The sequence below is a fragment of the Rissa tridactyla genome, chromosome 3 (genome assembly GCF_028500815.1).
Source record: "Rissa tridactyla isolate bRisTri1 chromosome 3, bRisTri1.patW.cur.20221130, whole genome shotgun sequence".
Classification (NCBI taxonomy): Eukaryota; Metazoa; Chordata; class Aves; order Charadriiformes; family Laridae; genus Rissa; species Rissa tridactyla.
In genome coordinates this window covers 102,696,568-102,716,096 of record NC_071468.1, presented here as the reverse complement: position 1 = coordinate 102,716,096, position 19,529 = coordinate 102,696,568, and the positions used below count along the sequence as shown (strand labels likewise).

Sequence of the window (19,529 nt, the reverse complement as noted above, 5' to 3'; positions counted from 1 at the left end):
TCCTAAAATTTTATCCTTCTTTTAAAAAATAATCATTAATTGCCGAGATCATTTTATTTGCTGTTTAACTTGCTGGAAAGTACAAATGCATTCAACTATGCTAATTCCTATCAAACAGCTTTTCATATATTCGGGTATTTGAAAACATGTTTAAAAATATCACGATGTATTAAAAAAATCCTACTATATCTTTAAGAAAATGGCAATAGCTAGTATTACAATCCTAATATATTTTAAATTTAACATAGAAAAACACAGTACATTAGAAAAGACCAGTTTGGTAAATTACCATCCTTCATCCTCACTGATCCAATTGGGAAAGAGGTCACTACTCATGCCAATGTAGCTTTGATACACCATGACTGGTTTTCTTTCTGATATTATTCCTAAACTAGGTACCAGCGACAAAACTGGAACTTCGTTTAAGCTCCAGGGAATAAATGTCTTTCTGTTTTCCAGACTGATCTAATATTCCGAATACTGATGTCTGTAAATTGTTATTTGCCCAGATGAACTGAATCATATTACTTCTACAATTTTGTAACTTCTTTTCATATTTCTATGCACACAGAAGTTCTCAGCAAGATTTTCTTTATTAATCTTTCCTTTCTCACACAGTAACACAAACCTCCACAGATATCTACATTACTCAACTCCAGTTTGAATTCCAAATTATTTTTTTTCTTTTTTGTGGAAAAATCAGGGTGTACAAGCGTTTTTTCAGAACTACCGTCATTATTGTACGCAAAATCTAGCATCACTGGTAGGGCTATATGGCAAAGGATGGGGGTGGGATTTTGATCTAGAGTTCCAAAAATCAGAATATCTGTAGGTTTTGTCTTACTAGGAAGCTACACTTGAGGCTGACTATAATGGATAGATACTGTGCATAAGTAAGAAACATAGTGATTCATAAATATCTCTAAGAAATGCTTCTAACATTACCTGAATACACTCATATGAGCTGTTTCATCATTAGAATATATTTTCCTGAATCTAATGCCACGAATTTCGCAAAAAAACAAGGCTAACAGTATAGATATTCTAGAACAATGCAACAGACCTAGTAGAAGCAAATTTTAGGAGCACAATGAATGCCCAAGGTTAGACAGTCTGTTTAGAAGGACAGTAACGCTAGTGGTATTTTAAGCAATGCAAGCTCTCTCTTAATGTATTTAAACCTTGTTCACATACTTAATTTTAAAAATCTAGTGCTTTTCATGTTATTTTAAATGTGGTGGAAAATTATACTGTAGGTCACAGTGCTTCCTTAAGTGAGTTCTCACTCTTATGTTCCTGTCAGTTTGTGATGTGGTATGAATTAAGCCTTTATACCTCTTCAGCGCAGTAGGCTGTAAATTAATAGGTGCAAAGAAAGCAATAGTGTTCTGTGAATTAAGCATCAATTTACTGCTTCTGTACTTCTCACTTCATACACCGTTCACATGCTGGTGTTAACAGCTAAGCGGTCTCTGTGTCTTTACAGCTAACACAGACAAGAGATTATATAAGTTTAGTCACTACTACTAGCATGGAGTACATTTACCATCATATTTATTTTATGGTCAAAATCTTTGCAAAAGCTTCCACGTACTCTTCTGCCTACAGTTACTAATATATATATGTATTATTTAGCATGAAGATACTACAAAAGACAACCAAAGAATTTCAGATATGCTTTCTTTAAATACAAGCCTAAGAACTCCTGCAAGATTTCTATGTGAGATATTACGATAAACAAAACATATTTATTAACTGATTTATAAGCTTAAATAGATTTGCCTTTGCATCAGAACTCTACCAACTTTTTCCTTTTTTAAAAATCAGATTTTTTCCATCACCTCCATCTCTGAACACAAGGGTAACACACAGTCCAAAGGAAAGCTGTGGTCCAAAAGGAAGAATGGGAAAGTGTTCTGTTACACTTCCACCTGAAGTTCTCAGAAATATTACATACATATTTCAGCACATGCCATCATTATATGGGCCAGTACCTGGGGAAAGATCACAGGACACTCACACAGCTACCATGTATTTACCAGGAAAGAAGAAAGCAGGCCAGGCTCCACTGCTGTCCTACACAGCAAAGGTAAATGTACCAAAACAGTCCTGTTTTGGGGGAAGAGGAAAGCAGAGGGGATATGCCTGCTGGGTCAAAGCAATAGCACTAGCAAGAGTGGTATTCCTGTGGGGTTAGGATGTTTTTGTTCACTCTGTGCCAGTGAGAGGGCTGACTTGAGGACACTTCCCAGGCTCATCTGGGATATCACTCTGCAAAGGCTCTTCTGACCTAGAGCACCAAATTCCCCCATTGCTACACTGAAGTTCAAATTTCCCATCCCCTCCAACCCAGCCTAAAGCTGTATCCAAAACCTTACCAACTCTTTAAAATCTGTTACACTGTCCTCCAACCTACCCAAACAAAATTCTTCTCATGTTAGACTCATTATTCTCTCCCAACTCCCCAACCCAAAGCCCTTATTCCCTTCGTAATTCCCATTCTTCCAGTGCAATGCCAGCAACTCAGAGATCACAAACAAATTCAGATGTTACGTTTGAGCTTATTTTTGAAACCACTACTTTGTGTCCTTTTTTTCGTTGTGGTCATTTTAGGAATTAGAATCTGAAGGTGCTTCATTGTGACCAGCAGAGTTCATCTGCTTATATCATAATACACACCATATTATTTAATATATACTTAAATAATAAGAAAAAAAATAAAATCACACACATTCTCCTTATCAAAACAATTTAAAAGAAAAAAAAGGAAAAACGATGCTGAAAGGAAAAGGAGGCAAATGTCCATGGTGGGGGGAAATAAGTAATTCTGTCTTAAAATAACAATTTCTTTGCAGCTTTGCCTTCATATCAGCAGTTGTCATGTTTCATCTTTCCTCCTATAGAAATGTTAGGGGGAAGTACTCTTCACTACCTGTCTCACCTACATTGGGTTTCTCTTTCTACGGACTCCAAAGGTACTGAGCAGTGCTCATTGTATTTTCCCAAGTCTGCTAACAATACACTTACAACTGTGGGTAATTCATTTTTTCAAGCAGGCATTTGAATGCCTGCAGAAAATCCATTTTGGAAGATGATGATTTTGATAAATATAGCAAAGTACAAGATACACCACTGATGAGATCAGCTTATTAATCCTTATTATGGGAAAACTGTAAGAGTGAAGAAGCTGTTTGTCTGCATATGTTTGGGTATAGCAACTGCTATGCCAAAGAACTGCATATGGATAGCGAATTAAAACATGCTATTTCCCACTCAGGGAATTTTAAAAGACTCTGGAAAGCAATACTTTAAGAACTAGGGTATATCAGTTGTCTGTATGACATGCTTAGTATACATAGCTACACCCTATGCAAAACACTGTGCCTATTTTCTTTCCAAATTCCCTAATCTGTGAGCGGGATAATCCTTTCTGAGACTATTTTTAAACAACTCTGAGACCAGGAACACGTTCACTCCAAGATTACAGAACTTCACAGGCACTCCAAGTTCAACACAGTGTTTGCAAACTTTTTATATACCATTTTGATTATGAGTGTATCACATGGCTGACTGGTTTTTTTTCAAACTACTAAAAACTAAGGGAAAAGGACAAGATGATCAACTACAATGTGTCAATGCTCGTTTCGGATAAGTTTAACTAGATTTTAAGCAGAAATGACTGCAAATGCTAAGGGAGGATGCAGAAACTGGAAATGTTGGTGGGAGGTGAAGGGAAGGGAGCAGTGGGAGCATGGATGTTGCCGAAAGAAAATGACTAGGAGAAACTAGGAGAAACCAGGAGAAATTACGAGAAACAAGCATCAGCAGCAAAGGCAGCAACTGACAGGACCCGATCAGAAGCTGGGGAAAAGATGTATTCCGCTAAGCCTCTCACAGAGACGTGCGATTTGCTGTATTACTTCTTTTAGGGATTCTTCTAGCATTTACTCAGTTTGAATCTGCAAATGCCTAATGATGTGTGCTGTAGCAAGAACCTGAACAAATGTGGCATGGAAGAAATCAGCAAAAACATATTTAATGAACAAAACTTTAATTCTAATTAGGTAAATAAACATATTATTAATTGAAATATCTAATATTCTGTCATTATCACTGTATTTTTCGGTCTTACAAAGCTCTTCATACAGACACACATTCTACCTCTCTCACTCACCTTAAAGTTATCTTTGTCCTTCCAATTTATCTTGGGGGTTTGGAACTGTATGACATTCTACAGTAAGTCAATTTTAAAAGTCTTGGTGTTGCTATATATATTTGATAGATAGTGTTCTAGTGTTAAACAGGCATTAATGCTGATTTTCAAGAGTGGTAGACTACGGAATTTTTATTCCGTAACTGGAAACTTCACAACATGGAAGTCAATAGAAAGAATCTGAGGGTAACTATGCAACGTCTTTTCCTGAAAAAAAAATGAAAAGTGGTTCATTGCAGGTCAGACAGGTTCTGAAGCCCAGAAGCTTATACTTATTGGACCCAGTTTCCTAACTAAAACGGGTAAAAGGGGAAACCTAGTTAAAACCCAGAGAAAGGTAAGAGCTTCCAAAAACTAACAGACAGCAAGAGAACCCTTTACCAAAACATGCATCTCAAAAACAAACATACAGCTTTGCACAGTTTCACAGGTGATAAAAAAGGATGACTGTCAGCAGGTCTCTAAAGAGGCTAAAATAAGTACGTATTTAAGAATAAATTACTAAATTTTTTAATAGTCTTCTCAAATGAAAAAGCTGGAATCTAACTGCTTTCCTCTCATTAAATGGCCACGGCACATCCTTTCTTGCTGATGGAGAATGAAAAGAAAACAGAACCTTATGTTGCCAAGTGTATGTCATGAGCGCTTTTTGGTGTATAACAACAACTTTATTGAAAGTGCATCCACAGGCAATACATCTTTCCACAGTAAACCAACAGATGGTGCTCTTTAGCTGTATAATTATGTAATTCCAAGCTAAATATTCAGCTTATATGTATGGATCTACCGCCTGCCATCGGTGTCTATCAAAAAGGTGATTTAGACCACTCCATAATCTCATGCATTACTTTGCTATAGACCTCTCACAATGAGGGTGGTAAGAGTATGACAGATCTTTATAAACAGGACAGGAAACATGCAGATCGAAATACTACTGTTTTGAATTACATCTAAGTGCTTGGACTGGTATATTTATCAAAGAAACACAAATTAGTATGACGACCTAGCTGTTATACGAGTTATTCATTAACACAGAAATAAGAAGTGAGTTTCAGATAACTCCAGGTACTTATGTCAAATTGTATGCCAAGACTGTAGTAATTCATTATTGCTGCTTCCAAATCACTCTCACATCCACATACATTTTTATGGCCTTTCACTAGGATATTGAGGTGATTTATAAGGAATTCAGAATAATCTTAAAAGTATTTTTAAATAGTATTAGGAAATTAATTTGGACTAAAAAGCATGAGGTATAGTTCATTCTCTTGTATTGGCAAATGCTGACAAAAATTTGAAGGATAATAATTTTAGTTTTAAATGGAAACAGAATCAGATAACATCAGTATTGTAAGGTAAAAGGAAAAAAATCATTTTAGAACAGAATATGTTCAATATTAAGATTCCTAGTTTAATAATTGCAGAATTATTCTTAGCATCATAATCACCTTTCATGCATACTGTAATAGTCCAAGATAATTTTTTTGTGAAATAAGCTTTTAATTTTGCAAAAATTATGGCAAAGGCACGTTTACAGGAAAAAGCCCGAGTCAGGCCTATCTATGCCCATGTGAATTGCCCAGGTTTATCTAAACTGCAAATAATAACAAAATACTTGGTCCAAACTAAAAAAAAAGATAAAAAAAAAACCAAAAACAATAAAAATCACCTCAGTTTCAAGGAGGATTCCTGGGAAAGACTCATAAAGGGATTTTCAAAAGGATGCTTTGTCCAAGTGTTATATTCCTGATTTTACTTCAAAACCAGCCTGGGCTTTTAAGATACTTCTTAACACTATCTCTAGATCCAACCCCGATTTAATTTTAAGTACCATTTAACTTACTCTGAAGTCTAAAGGTACATGCTTGGAAGTATTTAAAAAGTTATATTTAATGTTCAGAAATTATGCGAAAACGCCTTTTTTTTTTTTTACTTCTAATAATTAACAACAGAGGCGCCCTTCAGGGTCAAAAAAATCTAGCTATTTGGTGGACATGGAGATGGACTCCAGACATAGCAAAGAGACAGTCTTTCTGATATGCTTCCAGAAGTACTGTTCTTGGCATTGTGAGTAAGAGCTTACAAACTCAAGATATACACGCTTTAAATCTAGAAATCCTTTATGTAATAGCAAATTAAGCAAGTGATTCAAATTCAAAAAGCTTTCTTTCATCTACAGTCTAATAATACTTTTACTTCCTCCAGAGATTAAAAAGCCTCTTCTACCTGCTTCACATTCATTTTGCAAACACTGATGTTCATCTTTTTAAGCCTGTTGACACTTACATTGACTCAAAGCAAGATTAAAAATGTGGTCTATATGTGCACATCCATTCAAGATCCAGAGCTATATAACTGCTCTTTAATTAGGGAAAAAAAAAAAAATTGAATAGCTTTGGAAACTCTCACTGTATCACGGATATAAAATAAATAGTGAGGTAATGTCACTTGAATCTTTTCTAAACTAATTCCATTAGGATGGACTGTATTAATGATTTTCAAATAATCTTTTAAGAATAAGGAAAGATAAACAAACCTCTTCTTCCTTTTCAATGCATTGGAAAACAAACCAACAACCAGCTATATAACATGGCAATCAACTGAACATCTTAAAGAAGGTTTAGAAACATGAGGTATATAAGTAATACAATATAATTAATATTACTATTATATAATAAATGTAAGGCATATAATTACTGTAATACAGTATCTGTCATACACCTATTTTATATATACATCAGATTATTTTTCCTCAGCATTTAGATTCTTCTTGTTCTAGCATTTCCATTGCTTTACTTAAAAATGTCCATCCCATTTTTACTGCAATCATGCTGGAACTGCTTCTAACCTTGTTGATATGTCTGGAGAGGGTAACCCAGACCTATTGCACCATACACTAAAATCACTAAAGAATCATGAGTCCGAAATTATTTTCTTAATTCTCACTGTCTTCCTAGCTTTTGCAGTGCTCGTATATCTGTCTTTCTATGCTCTCCACTATGAAAATATCTGACTTATTTTACAGCAAATATTCCTTTAAATGAAAAAACAATATTAATTACCAGACCGTGCTAATGGAATACGTGTCTTCTAACAGAGAATTACTGTATAAAGCTGTTGACATGATGCCAGATGCAATAAAAGGGAGCAATTAAAAAAAATAAAAAAGTCACATTTTAAGATGATACACCTCTAGACCATTAGTTTTAAGTATGGAACAACTTTACATTTAAACACACAGCTGATTTTAGCAGATTACAGCATGCACTACATTTAGCATGGCTCTAATGTCGCTATGGTAACTGGCTTAAATATAGCTGAATGTGTAGCCTTCATTCCATATTATCTAATAATCCTTTAAACATCTTTTATGCAACTTCTCATAGCTTCTCCAAACTTTCATCAACGATCCTAGGAATGTATACTAAATCCTTAGCTTTTAGTGATAAGAGTTTAGCATTATAAAAAAAAATCTCCAATCAAAAAAACAAGTATCAGGGAAAACGAGAAAAATGTTTAGACTGAATTCTAGGAGAAATAAGATTCTTATGATATCTCTAATTTCCTACATATCAATAGCGTATGAAATCAATGCAGAATATGTTTCCATCACGCTCTGCTCATATTCTTGTACATCATCTATTATCAGAAATCTTCTAGGGAACAGATATGTATATGTGACTATCTGTAAATGTAAAGTTATTCCTATATTTGCATGTTCAAGTTCCGTAACAGATTAATTTCTTGCAACAAAGTTGCAAATATGTTGTTCAGTGTCTACTAGAGCTTCATGCACAAAATTAAATGGACAGACTTTTATGTTCCACAGTAAGAGTCCATTAGCTCTTCCGCTTCAAGATTTCAGCTTCTGGTCCTTAGAATCCCTACTAAGAAAACACTGGCATTGAGGACTGTCGTGCATATCCATGCATGAGAGAGGCGAACGGGGCACTCACATATTACGCTTCAGACAGTCAGACACGAGCACTTTAATTTGATACAAAGCTGCTTCACTGACAGCCATTGCTCGACTTTTGGTCGTGAGGAAATGTGAGAGAGTAATCTTGTGATACAGATCCAGAAGTATCTTCAAAACAGATTTTTTACATATTTGCCAAGCATGGTCGGCACCCATTTTTATTTGATAGAGTTTTTCAACAGATCAGATGCTATCTAGAACTCCAAAATTATTAATACATCGCACTGCCTACCCTGTCATGACATTAAAATAATAGCTAGATTGCTTCACATCTCCAAAAAGGCATTCTGAAGATAATAACCATCAATCACCTGTGAGCAGCAGATCTATATTCTTTTCTAGGCTACATTTTATAACAATGGTGCAAATGTCAAGCACAAGATATTTTCAGTGATGAAAAAAATTAAAAACCTGTGTACGTAGCATGCAAAGAAATCCTAATACAAAGTGTTCTGCAATTTAATCCGTTCCCATAGACAGAATTCTCATCTTTTACTTAGTACAGATAATGTAGATTTAGTATTATAATTACTAAGCCTCAATATTGCTAAGTAAACAGCTTTAACATCAGCCAACATAAGATAACAATACATGCATACATGAGTACATGTAGTAAGACTGAATTATATCCTGTTTAAAATAAGATGGCATCTATTTGCTCTCTATATATTCCTGTTTTACTGTGAGGCTGATTTTTGCTCACTGCTTTCACTGTTGGAGTACAATATCATGATAAGCCATTCAAGACACAACATCAGGAAATGTTCTCATACCAAGATCAAATATGTAACATCAATAAATGCTCACTGCTAAGACACCTTAGAATTATAACTCTCCAAAATGGAGGAAAATAAGAGGAAGGATGAAGATTTGGAAAGAAGCAGAGGCAAACTGCTATATTTTTTTGTAATTCTGGAGAGTAAAAGGGACCAAAGGAAAATGTAGTAACAAAATGATCATTACTAACAGGTAGAAAATATTTTAAATGTCTTAAATACTCACCAACAAAGAAAAAGAGAAAAAGATCTTTACAAGATCTCTGACTTACCATATTGACGGTGCTTCTGTTCCACTGATCTCTAAGAAGTCATACCCTTCCTCCAACTGGAAATCAGTAAAGACCAAAGCAATGGTATCTCCTGGTTCAGCCAATATGGTCCAGGTGCAATCAGCATTATTTTCATACTCGGAAGGGAAGTGAGGACTTGAAATAGTTCCGCTTGTCCCACGTAGTGTCCCTCCACAAGCTCCTTCAGCTGATGAACAGAATATCAATTACTAGTGGAGCTGCACAATAAATAAGTGAAGCAACATCCTTGTTTCTGCCATAGCAAACCCAGCTCTTCCCTTCTGTGCATAGATTACCCACAAATACATGTACATAGAGAAACAAAATAGAACATTTTCTGGCATTTAAGCTGCAGATATTTTTGGTGTGGGTTTTTTGACTTCTTTTCCTTGTTGATGACAGTTTAGTGCCAGGACAAACAAGGATAAGATCGGCAGAGACACAGTATGAGCTGATTTGGAGAACCTGAACTTTGGTTCTAGGAGAGCGTCCGCAGAGGCAGCCTAGGAAAGAACCAGAGAACCAGGCAGAGAATCACAGAAATACAGTTAGCCTTTCTGTGCTATAAATTAAAAAACATTGAATATTTATTTTCTAAGATCTCTCTCATTCCTTTTAACTATAAAAAACTATATAAAAAACAATATAGATTTAAATGCTGTCCTAAACTAGGAACCATTAATAAAATCATACTAGCCATTCTCAAGTCTTTTGCTCTGAATCAGGATGCTTACAGATGGCGAATAAATTCAGAAGGTTTTGTTGACAGATGAACCTTCCAAGGTTCACATATCATCAGTTAATAACACAGATTTTTTAATGTTTATGAACCAAATTTCAAAAAATACAGAGCATAGGAATTTCCTGCTAAGCCTGGAATGCTGCTTAATATGTTGCCAATGGATTTAACAGACTTCTTGTACTTGTCCTTGCCCCATACGTTTTCATTGAAAGCTTTAAAGATATTCTGATTATTATTAGTATTGGGTATTAAAACATATAATTAAAAAAACCCCACCAATAAAACATGTCATCCATACAATTCATTGGCATAAAAAATTAAAAATTCATCAAGTGGCTTTTCGTGTGCTGTAATGTGGCCATGAAAGCTACAGCAATAGTAATTAAAAATATTTCTGCATAGGTGAATGATCAGAAGAGAAGCATTTCATTTTTATCCATTTTACCATCTTTACTTACTGCCATTATCATTAGGTTTTACTTGCATTCTATAAGCGCACGTGGAGATTTAAAAACAAATATCTTGGCAAGGTGCATGACACAAGGAACTTACAATCTAATTAGGATAATAACTGAATAGCTAATTAAGACAACAGAGAGAGGTAAGGGTAAAGCTGCTCTTCTCAATCACAGTTGAAAGCCTGTCAGTGAAAGTGAGTTTTAAAGGAAGATTTGAAGGAAAAAGGATTCATTTGAATCAAAGGAAGAGGAATAGTGTGGCTGGACATTAAAAAAAAAGGAGACTATTAAAGGAGGATAAGTAGCTAATAAGGAACTGAAATAAAAGGAAGAATTGGGAGAAAGGCAGAAACAGGATAATTTCTTTAACATTTATGTATTGTGTAGACCATTAATTTGACTGAAAAGAGGAGAGAAAGCTGCTGAAGAGATTCAAAGAGGTAGTTATCTTTACTCTTCTATATGCAAAGTAAATTCTGACATAAAGAAATGTAACCTAACCTTGGCTACCAAAGCGTTACTGAGTTTCATGATTTCTTGGCAGACAAATTTCTCAGAGGAGGGCAGGTGTTTTTGATAAATTTCGTATCTTACTTTCTGGACCCTGATATTTATGTGTTCTTTTTTAAATGAAGGAGATCTGGGGGTGGAATAGATCTACACTCCTAAAAGATTTCTTTTTATTGCGGAAATCAGGCCATTTCTGTGATTCCTCCCCGCATTCCTGGCTTTTTATACAGTGTGTATTGAAAGGGCCATTGAGGGATGAAAGGGGAAAGGAAGTGAAAATTAAAGAACTCATGGATAAAACTGAGGGTCAGAGTTGAAATTTCTGGTGCATAATACATGCAAAGATTACAATAATTAAAAATTATTGTAAAACCATAATAAATCAGAAAGGAAAATCAAGGTTTGTTACCCAATAATATCTAGAATGACCCTTTTTTCCCCTTTTTTTTTTAACTGTATAGCTTTCAAGCACTTCATTTCAGACCATCATCTAACCCAGCAAAGAAAAACAAATTAACTTGATACATCTTGTGCCAATACTTCAGTACAGAAACTAGCACTGAGTTATTGATTTCCACTGCGGTCATGATCAGTATCAAAGTTTGAATGAACCATCAAACCCCAAAACCTGATGATTTCCACCTTCTCTTTTTTTACAGGCTTTCTACTTGTTCATATTTTTCAAAGTGTGGGATTTTTTTTTAATGTTTTTTTTTTAATCAAAATGTAAGAGTATGAGTTCCAGTTAATAATGCATACAGGTTCTACAAGTATTCTTGAAAGCCAGCAAGCAGGCTTTTCCCAACTGGGGTAACCAGCAAGATGGGCTGCTAAATTTTGTTATGACAACATTCTCAACGACACCACCTCCCACTGGGTTTATACTGACATTGAGTAACATGCTAGTGGTAACTACAATGCTACTCAGTGTTTCTGCTGCAGAGACCTTGAATAAGCTTTGAGCTCTAAAGCTCTGACTCTTACAGCTGACAAGGAAGGCTTATGTAGTTGACTATTTCTGGCAATCACATGCAAAAATCTAAATTTATACACTGTGAATTACCAGTGAAAGACAAAAGAACTCAGGCTACTACAGATATCTGTCCAAAGGGATGCATAGCTTTTTAATCTATTCAGAACAGCATTTCTAAGAGGTTTGCAAGAAACCAAGTTTCAAAGTGCTGGGTCCTGCATTTTGGTCACAACAACCCCAAGCAACGCCACAGGCTTGGAGCTTGGGGAAGAGTGTCTGGAAAGCTGCCCAGCAGAAAAGAACTTGAGGGTGCTGGTGGACGGCCAGCTTAACATGAGCCAGCAGTGTGCCCAGGTGGCCAAGAAGGCCAACAGCATTCTGGCTTGTATCAGGACTAGCGTGGCCAGCAGGAGCAGGGAAGCAATGGTGCCTCTGTACTCGGCACTGGTGAGGCCTCACCTCGAGTCCTGTGTTCAGTTCTGGGCCCCCCTCTGTACAAGAGGGACATTGAAGTGCTGGAGCGTGTCCAGAGGAGAGCTACCAGGCTGGTGAGGGGTCTGGAGACCAGGTCACATGAGGAGAGGCTGAGGGAGCTGGGCATGTTTAGCTTGGAGAAGAGGAGGCTGAGGGGAGACCTCATTGCCCTCTACAACTACCTGAAAGGAGGCTGGAGAGAGGTGGGTGTTGGCCTCTTCTCCCAGGTGAATAAGGACAGGACCAGAGGAAATGGTCTGAAGTTGCGGCAGGGGAGGTTTAGATTAGACATTAGGAAGAATTCCTTTACTGGAAGAGTGGTCAGGCACTGGAACAGCCTGCCCAGGGAGGTGGTTGAGTCACCATCCCTAGAGGTGTTTAAGAAATGTGTAGATGTGGCACTTCAGGGCATGCTCTAGTGGCAGAGATTGTAGGTTGTTTGGTTGGACTCGATGATCTCAAAGGTCCTTTCCAACCATGAAGATTCTATGATTCTAGGTTGGCTCAGAAATGGAAAGGGAACATTAGTCAGGTAAGACCACAGAACCTAAATCAGACCAGAGAGTCAGTACTTTCTCTCTGACAGATGTGGATGTGTTAGGGAAAGACCACGGCAAATAGCAGCTGATCTTTCCTTTGGAGCCTGTGGGTTGGGGACTTCCTTCATCATAGGTGGCAGCCAGGCTAAGGCAACCAGACTGTTGAATGCTACGTGATAAACTGCTTAAGAGTGAGCACAGGCGGGCAGGATGTGGCCACACCGCTCAGAGGGTAGGAGACATGAACTGTCCAGACATATGCTGTGATTCACCAGCTGGCCCTAGAGCTAGCTGGCCTCCTTGGACTGATCGACCTTCTTGGCCATGGCCTTCTCCATGTTATGCTTTTCAAAGAGCTAGAACAGTGCTTGGGAATCTTAATGCATCACTGTGGTTGGAGTAATTTGATAACAGATAGTGCGTCAGGCTTCATGAATTCAAGCTCTGAGTGATTAACAAATTGCATTTTAAAATGTGAAAGTAATTAATTCCAAACACTCATGATTATTTTCAAGTTGTAAGCAACTGCACAAAGTGCTGTTTGTATCAGCATAAATGACTACTTGAAATATAAAGCTACAAACATTTGGATCTCTCAGTAGTCAGGAATTAAGTGCTCTGAATTTAGAGAATATGCATCTTATATCAAGTACACATGCAAACACATATGGCTGGCACCACTTGACAAAAACTATAGATACTGTATAGATGTGTAGTTTAGATAAACCAGATAAACATATCCATCAAGTTAATATATGTAAAAATCAAAAGAATCACTGAGGGACCATGACAGTCAATGCAAAATCTTTTCCTTCAAACTAGAAAGAGTCATTTCACCAAAAATAACAATCTGACAATTTTGGTAAGCTGTGTTTTGCATAAATGAAATCTAGCTACAAGTGAGATGCAAGCCCTGCTAAACAGATATCCAAGGATGGGGTAAGAACAGAAACAGTATCGTAGAAAACCTCCTTATTTAAATTGGTGTAGATATCTTCTGAACATTCAATCATTTTTACTGACTTTCTTTTCCTTCCCACACAAATGCCTTCCAGAGTGCAATGTTCTGTATTCTATATGCCTTTTTTATACAACAGCTAATAAAACGTTTATCCAAGTGAAAAAAGTTTATTGCATAATAACAAAAAAAAAAATCCCAACATTTAAAACCCATCCAACCTTTCAAAATTAATTTAGAATCTGAATTTAAATAATCAGAATTAGCTATTAAATGGCTTTAGTTTATATTGAAAGGTCCTATTTTGAAAAATCATTTTACTACATTACTATTGTAAAATAACTGATAATAACATAGCTGTGATTTAAAGAACAAAATTCATAGTAAGAAAGTTTTTTCTTGTAATGTCATTCGTAGTCATTTCCCTACCTCTTAATCACTAGCAACAGAAGAGACACAATTGAAAACCTGAGTGATATTTTATAAATTGTCATCAAACAGCATAGTGTCATTTCAAGTCACATTTTGTAAGTCTTATCAATTAAAGAAAACTGCAGCTTTGGAGGGTTCGAGATGAACCATGGCATACATTATTTAGCATGCCTTATTAAAGATGTCAATTAAACAGTTCTTTATTTATTGAGGTTGGAGAGCAGCTCCGCGGAGAGAGATCTGGGGGTTTGGGTTGATGGAATATGAGTCAACAGTGTGCCCTGGCAGCCAAAAGGGCCAACCACGTCCTGGGGTGCATCAAGCACAGCATAGCTAGCTGGTCAGGGGAGGTGACTGTCCCATTCCACACTGCACTGGTGCGGCCCAACCTTGAGTACTGTGTGCAGTTTTGGGTGCCTCAATATAAGAAGGACATCAGACTATTAGAGTGTGTCCAGAGGAGGGTGACGAAGATGGTGAAAGGTCTCAAGGGCAAAACTTATGAGGAGCGGCTGAGGTGACTTGGTTTATTCAGCTTGGAGAAGGACACAAGGACATGGGATGAAGCTGCTTCAAGGAAAGTTCAGATCAGACATTAGGAAAAGGTTCTTCACTGAGAGGGTGTTTGATCACTGGAACATGCTGCTTAGGGAAGTGGTAACGGCACCAAGCCTGTCAGAGTTCAAGGAGTGTCTGGACAATGCTCTTAGTCATATGGTTTCATTTTAGGTACTCCTGCGAGGAGCAGGGAATTGGACTCGATGAAACTTATGGGCCCCCTCCAACTTGAGATATTCTATGATTCTATGATTTATTCAATTCTTTATTAAATGGCATTTTTCTGTAGTTCCTTTGAGAAAAAGTAGATCATTGTGCCTCGTTTAATAAAATTATTCAGTACAGTAAATGCATCTATGAAATAATCATGAATGACCACTTTCCTAGTTATATGTTTTGGATATTTTGCAAATGGTTAATATGAGGAGTCAGTTAAATGACTTTTTGAAATACGACTTTAAAATTACCATTTTAAAATGTCTTACTGATAAAAACCTAAAACCAAGCCATAGTATATCAATCCCAAGTTTTAAAATAATTTTTTGTATGTCAATGCCAACTGTCAAGCTGCTAAACTGTCAGATTCATAAAGACCAAAAACATCGCTAAGCGTTACAATGGTGTAGCATTACACATTCGTCAGACAACTCATTGATCTAATCTAGTTCCAAGTGGCAGCCAGGTCTTCAACCATCAAAATACCAACCTCCACTTGCTAATCTTCTTTAACATTTTAGGTTTTGATAGACTTTATTTTGAATAGGTAAAAGCCAACACCTGTGCTGCTTTCCTGTGTTTTAAAAAATAGAAACTTGTCAGAAGGTTGTTTGGGTTTTTTTTCTATCATCACTTGAATCCAGATGTACTGCATCCCATATAAATGCTCTAATCAGTTTGCCTCCCTTTCTCAATTTCTTCTTTTGCTGTTGATCAGCTTCACATAAATTAAATACTCATTAGACCATGCTTCTAAGATGAATTTTCTTTCTCTCTCCAGGGTTTTCAAAGGACACTTCAAAATAATTTGGATTGCTCTCTAAGTGGAATGGGATTTATTTTGTTAAAATTTCAGAAATTATTATGGTTTAGGAAAATAGTGTCTATTTTATGTATATTAAAAAGTCAAATTTTTCACTTCAAGTTAAGAAACACATAAATTGTTGCAATTTGTTTAGGCACCTGTGGGTGCCCATTGCAGCTGTAGAATTACTTTGAACATTTTAGCTTTGACATTTCAGTAAGCTCAATATAAGCAGACCCCAGTGTCTGGTGGGGTTGTCCCAGAGTTATCTACCCTGACAATACTGGACTCAATGGGATAGTCTTGTACTTCCTGGGGCTTGTAAACATTTTGCTTAATTTAGTAGCCTTTTAAAATTCTTATTTATTCTATCATACCAGTTTATTAGATTACAAAGACATAGTCCTCCTCCATCCACTCTCCAGAGGAATTCTAATCTATTCGTCAACAAAATTATAAATTTCAAGTAAGACAGAAATAGTGATGGACAAAATATTTGCTAACCTGGCAGAAAATGTTGGGTTTTAACTGACAGTACGTGCTTGAACAAACTTAAAATCAAACCCCAAACTCTGCCACCTTTTTCATGCAAAAACTTGGTCTTAGGAGAGGATAGATAGATTAAGAAGTTCAAAAAATAATCAACAGTCTGTAATCTCATACTTTCTCCCACAGAAATAAAAGATCAGTCTTCTGGATATCCTGTAAAGACTCTCCTTTTTTTTTTTTTTTTTCAATTAAGTATCCTTAGCTGTTTTCCAGTGATATGGTAATCCTTCACTTGAGAATACATTTTAATGCTGATAATGATCCCTTAAAATAAGTCTACAACAAATTAATAGTAAAGCCCTAATTTTGAAGCAAAAAAAGAGAAAAGGCAAATTAATGACTATCGCAGATTTCACGTGTATTTTTTTTAATAATTAGGAAAGTTAATCCAGTTATTCCCAGAAGTCTATGTGCAGTTATGATTATGACTGCCCCTAAGGTTTGTTTTTCAATTTTAGTATATCATTATATCTTCCTCCAATGTTAACTTTGCTCATGTTCCTAATGGTCAGACTGAAGTCCTCTTTTTCATTCTTTGACTTTATTATATCATTCTGTGCACCTTCACTATGTTTTTATTGTACTGTTCGTCTCATTTTTCACTTCTTGTTCCTGTCTTCCAGGAACCTTATTGCATAGATCCAGCTTGAAACTTTTTTTGGCATCTTTTCATTTTTTTGCCGGTCCGTCCATCCCTACTGACACGTGTTAGAACAAGAATATATAAACATAAATATATGTATGTGTAAATATATATACTTATAAACACACACACACACATATATAAGAAAGAATACTTGTAGCTGTGTCCATATCTCCGTTGGGAGTGATCTAGTCACTCCTGCATTACTGTGTAAGAAATTATACAGTATATCCTATCTGCTTTTCCTGAAACAATTCTCTGACTTCATATCTGACCAGTCACAGTAAGTTTCATTCAAATTTATCTCAATGTAAATATTGCACCAATTCAGATTATTCTGAAAGCAAACAAAATTGCTCAGGTGGGAATCTGCCATGTCACTTTAAAAATTAGGTTTGGGAAAATATTCTCACTTTATCGTGTAATACAATATCAATAAGCAGAATTGTTGGGAAATTTTCTTTTTCTTTCCCTTTTTTTTTTTCTAAATTTTTTTATAAACATGGATAAATGACGGGATCAGGACATCTTTTTCTCTTCCTTAAACTTATAAAATCCTATCTGCCTGAACCTGAGAGGCTGAGAAGATATTACATCAGAGAATTACTTGCTGCCTCAGAAAGTATGGATGACACCAAAAACATCAATTGCTCTTTGCTAGATGATTTTAAAATATCAGCTCTGAATCTCTGTATTTAGTTTATCTTACTCTATAGTGAATCATAAACTCTTCTTCCTTTCTCCCTTGATCTATTCTAAGAATACCTTCTTGATTATATTCTTCACCAAAGTATTTGTCCAATAACATTTCTTAAATCTGGAACCTCTGGAACCTGATTAATTATTACTTGATCCTTTTGGACCTTTCTGACATACAATCTCTACTGGTTTGCCTTCTTTATTTTCCCTCCAGTAACTGGGTGTCCTTTTAATGATAACATATTAAACGTTCTTCCCCTCACAGCTACTTTCATTTTGACACAAAGTTTACCATTGTAATATCACTAATCCAATTTGTATTCCTAATGTTAGCTTCATAAAAAACTAGAGTCATGCAACTATAATCAACTCGGGATTCTCAAAATTACTGAGAATTGAGAACCTAATTATACAAAGTTCATTTAGAAGTAGTCACATATCATAAATCAGCTATTAGTGGAGTTACTGCAGAGAATGAAATTAACTTTCAAAATGTTTCAGACTTGTACTGCACAGTATTTCAACCCGAAGATAAAGGCGGCAAATGTATTGTGTGACACTACTATGGTAGCTAAGATCGAGACAACGAAGACCTTTTTAATCCTCAGGACAAAAACCAGAAGAATAGAATTTAGGTGGGACATTGGTTCTCCCTGTCAATTTTTGTAAGCCACCTATATAATTTTTTCAGGAACTCATAGTAAGCTTCTTGGTTAGCTTCTAAGAGCAGAAAAGTCCATGGCTGCTCTTATTTACCATATGGAAAAACAGGACTAAGTTTTAATAATTACCTCATCCTTTCAGAATTTGCCTTTGAACTTTTCTTTGCGAGCTGTTTTCAGTTTTGGGGGGACTGTTTTCTATCTTTTTTGCTTTGGCAATTGCCATATTTTCACATACCAAAAAAATCATAATTTATTGAAAGGAAACAGAAAAAAAAAAAGATAAGGCAAATGTCTTGCCAGTCATATTATCTAAAGTGTCTAAAAATGACATTGACTGCACCTTCAGTTTCTGTTCAGAGTTCATTCTGAAACTAAGCAGTAGCCAGAGAAACACAACGGCAGATACAAGAGTCAATGCTGTCTACATCTTCCTGGAGGTTTAGTAATTCACTAGGAATTTTTCTAGCAGAAACAACATTTGTAGAGTTAGACAATGTATGAATTACTGGACACCAGCTTCTTAATGCTTCTGAAAATGTTAAGCAACAAAATTGCAGAAAATAGCAATTTGCTAGCATCAGCAAAGCTAGGGAAACACCACAGAGAACAAGGTTATTATGATTTTTTAGTATATAAACCCTGTAGCTTAATTTAACTCTGCTATATTATCTTGCACGGATGCCATGAAATTAGTTTACAATGACAAGAAAGAAGAATACCATCTGGAAACAAAGCTGTAACAAAAGGTGCTTTCATGGAAAAGACCAAGGTTCTTAGAGAAACAATAGAGGAACATTTCTTGCTTGAAGACATAGTGAATGGAAAGGGCTACCTCACGGCATATGTTCCAGTCTGATAAAATGAAATAAAATAAGGAATGTCTAAAATCCGTCATCAAATCCACATTCCATACGAACTCTAAAAATCCACTGAGGCAATAGCTCATCTCAAATAAATCATTAACTGTTATGTAACTTTCCTGTTATGGTTCTCGTTTCTTTACAGACAGTACACAGAATTCTTTGGATTTCATGTAAGTTCTACACG

General features: G+C 36.0%; 1 protein-coding gene across 1 annotated transcript in view; it reads right to left on the bottom strand.

Annotated features, from left to right (window-relative positions):
• The window catches only part of CSMD1 (CUB and Sushi multiple domains 1), a 1,189,318-nt gene that overhangs the window by 589,311 nt on the left and 580,478 nt on the right, over positions 1–19,529 (bottom strand). The window contains exon 5 of the mRNA XM_054196719.1: positions 9,241–9,448. Within this exon, the coding sequence (XP_054052694.1) occupies positions 9,241–9,448 (208 nt within the window). The remainder of the gene's footprint in view (positions 1–9,240; positions 9,449–19,529) is intronic.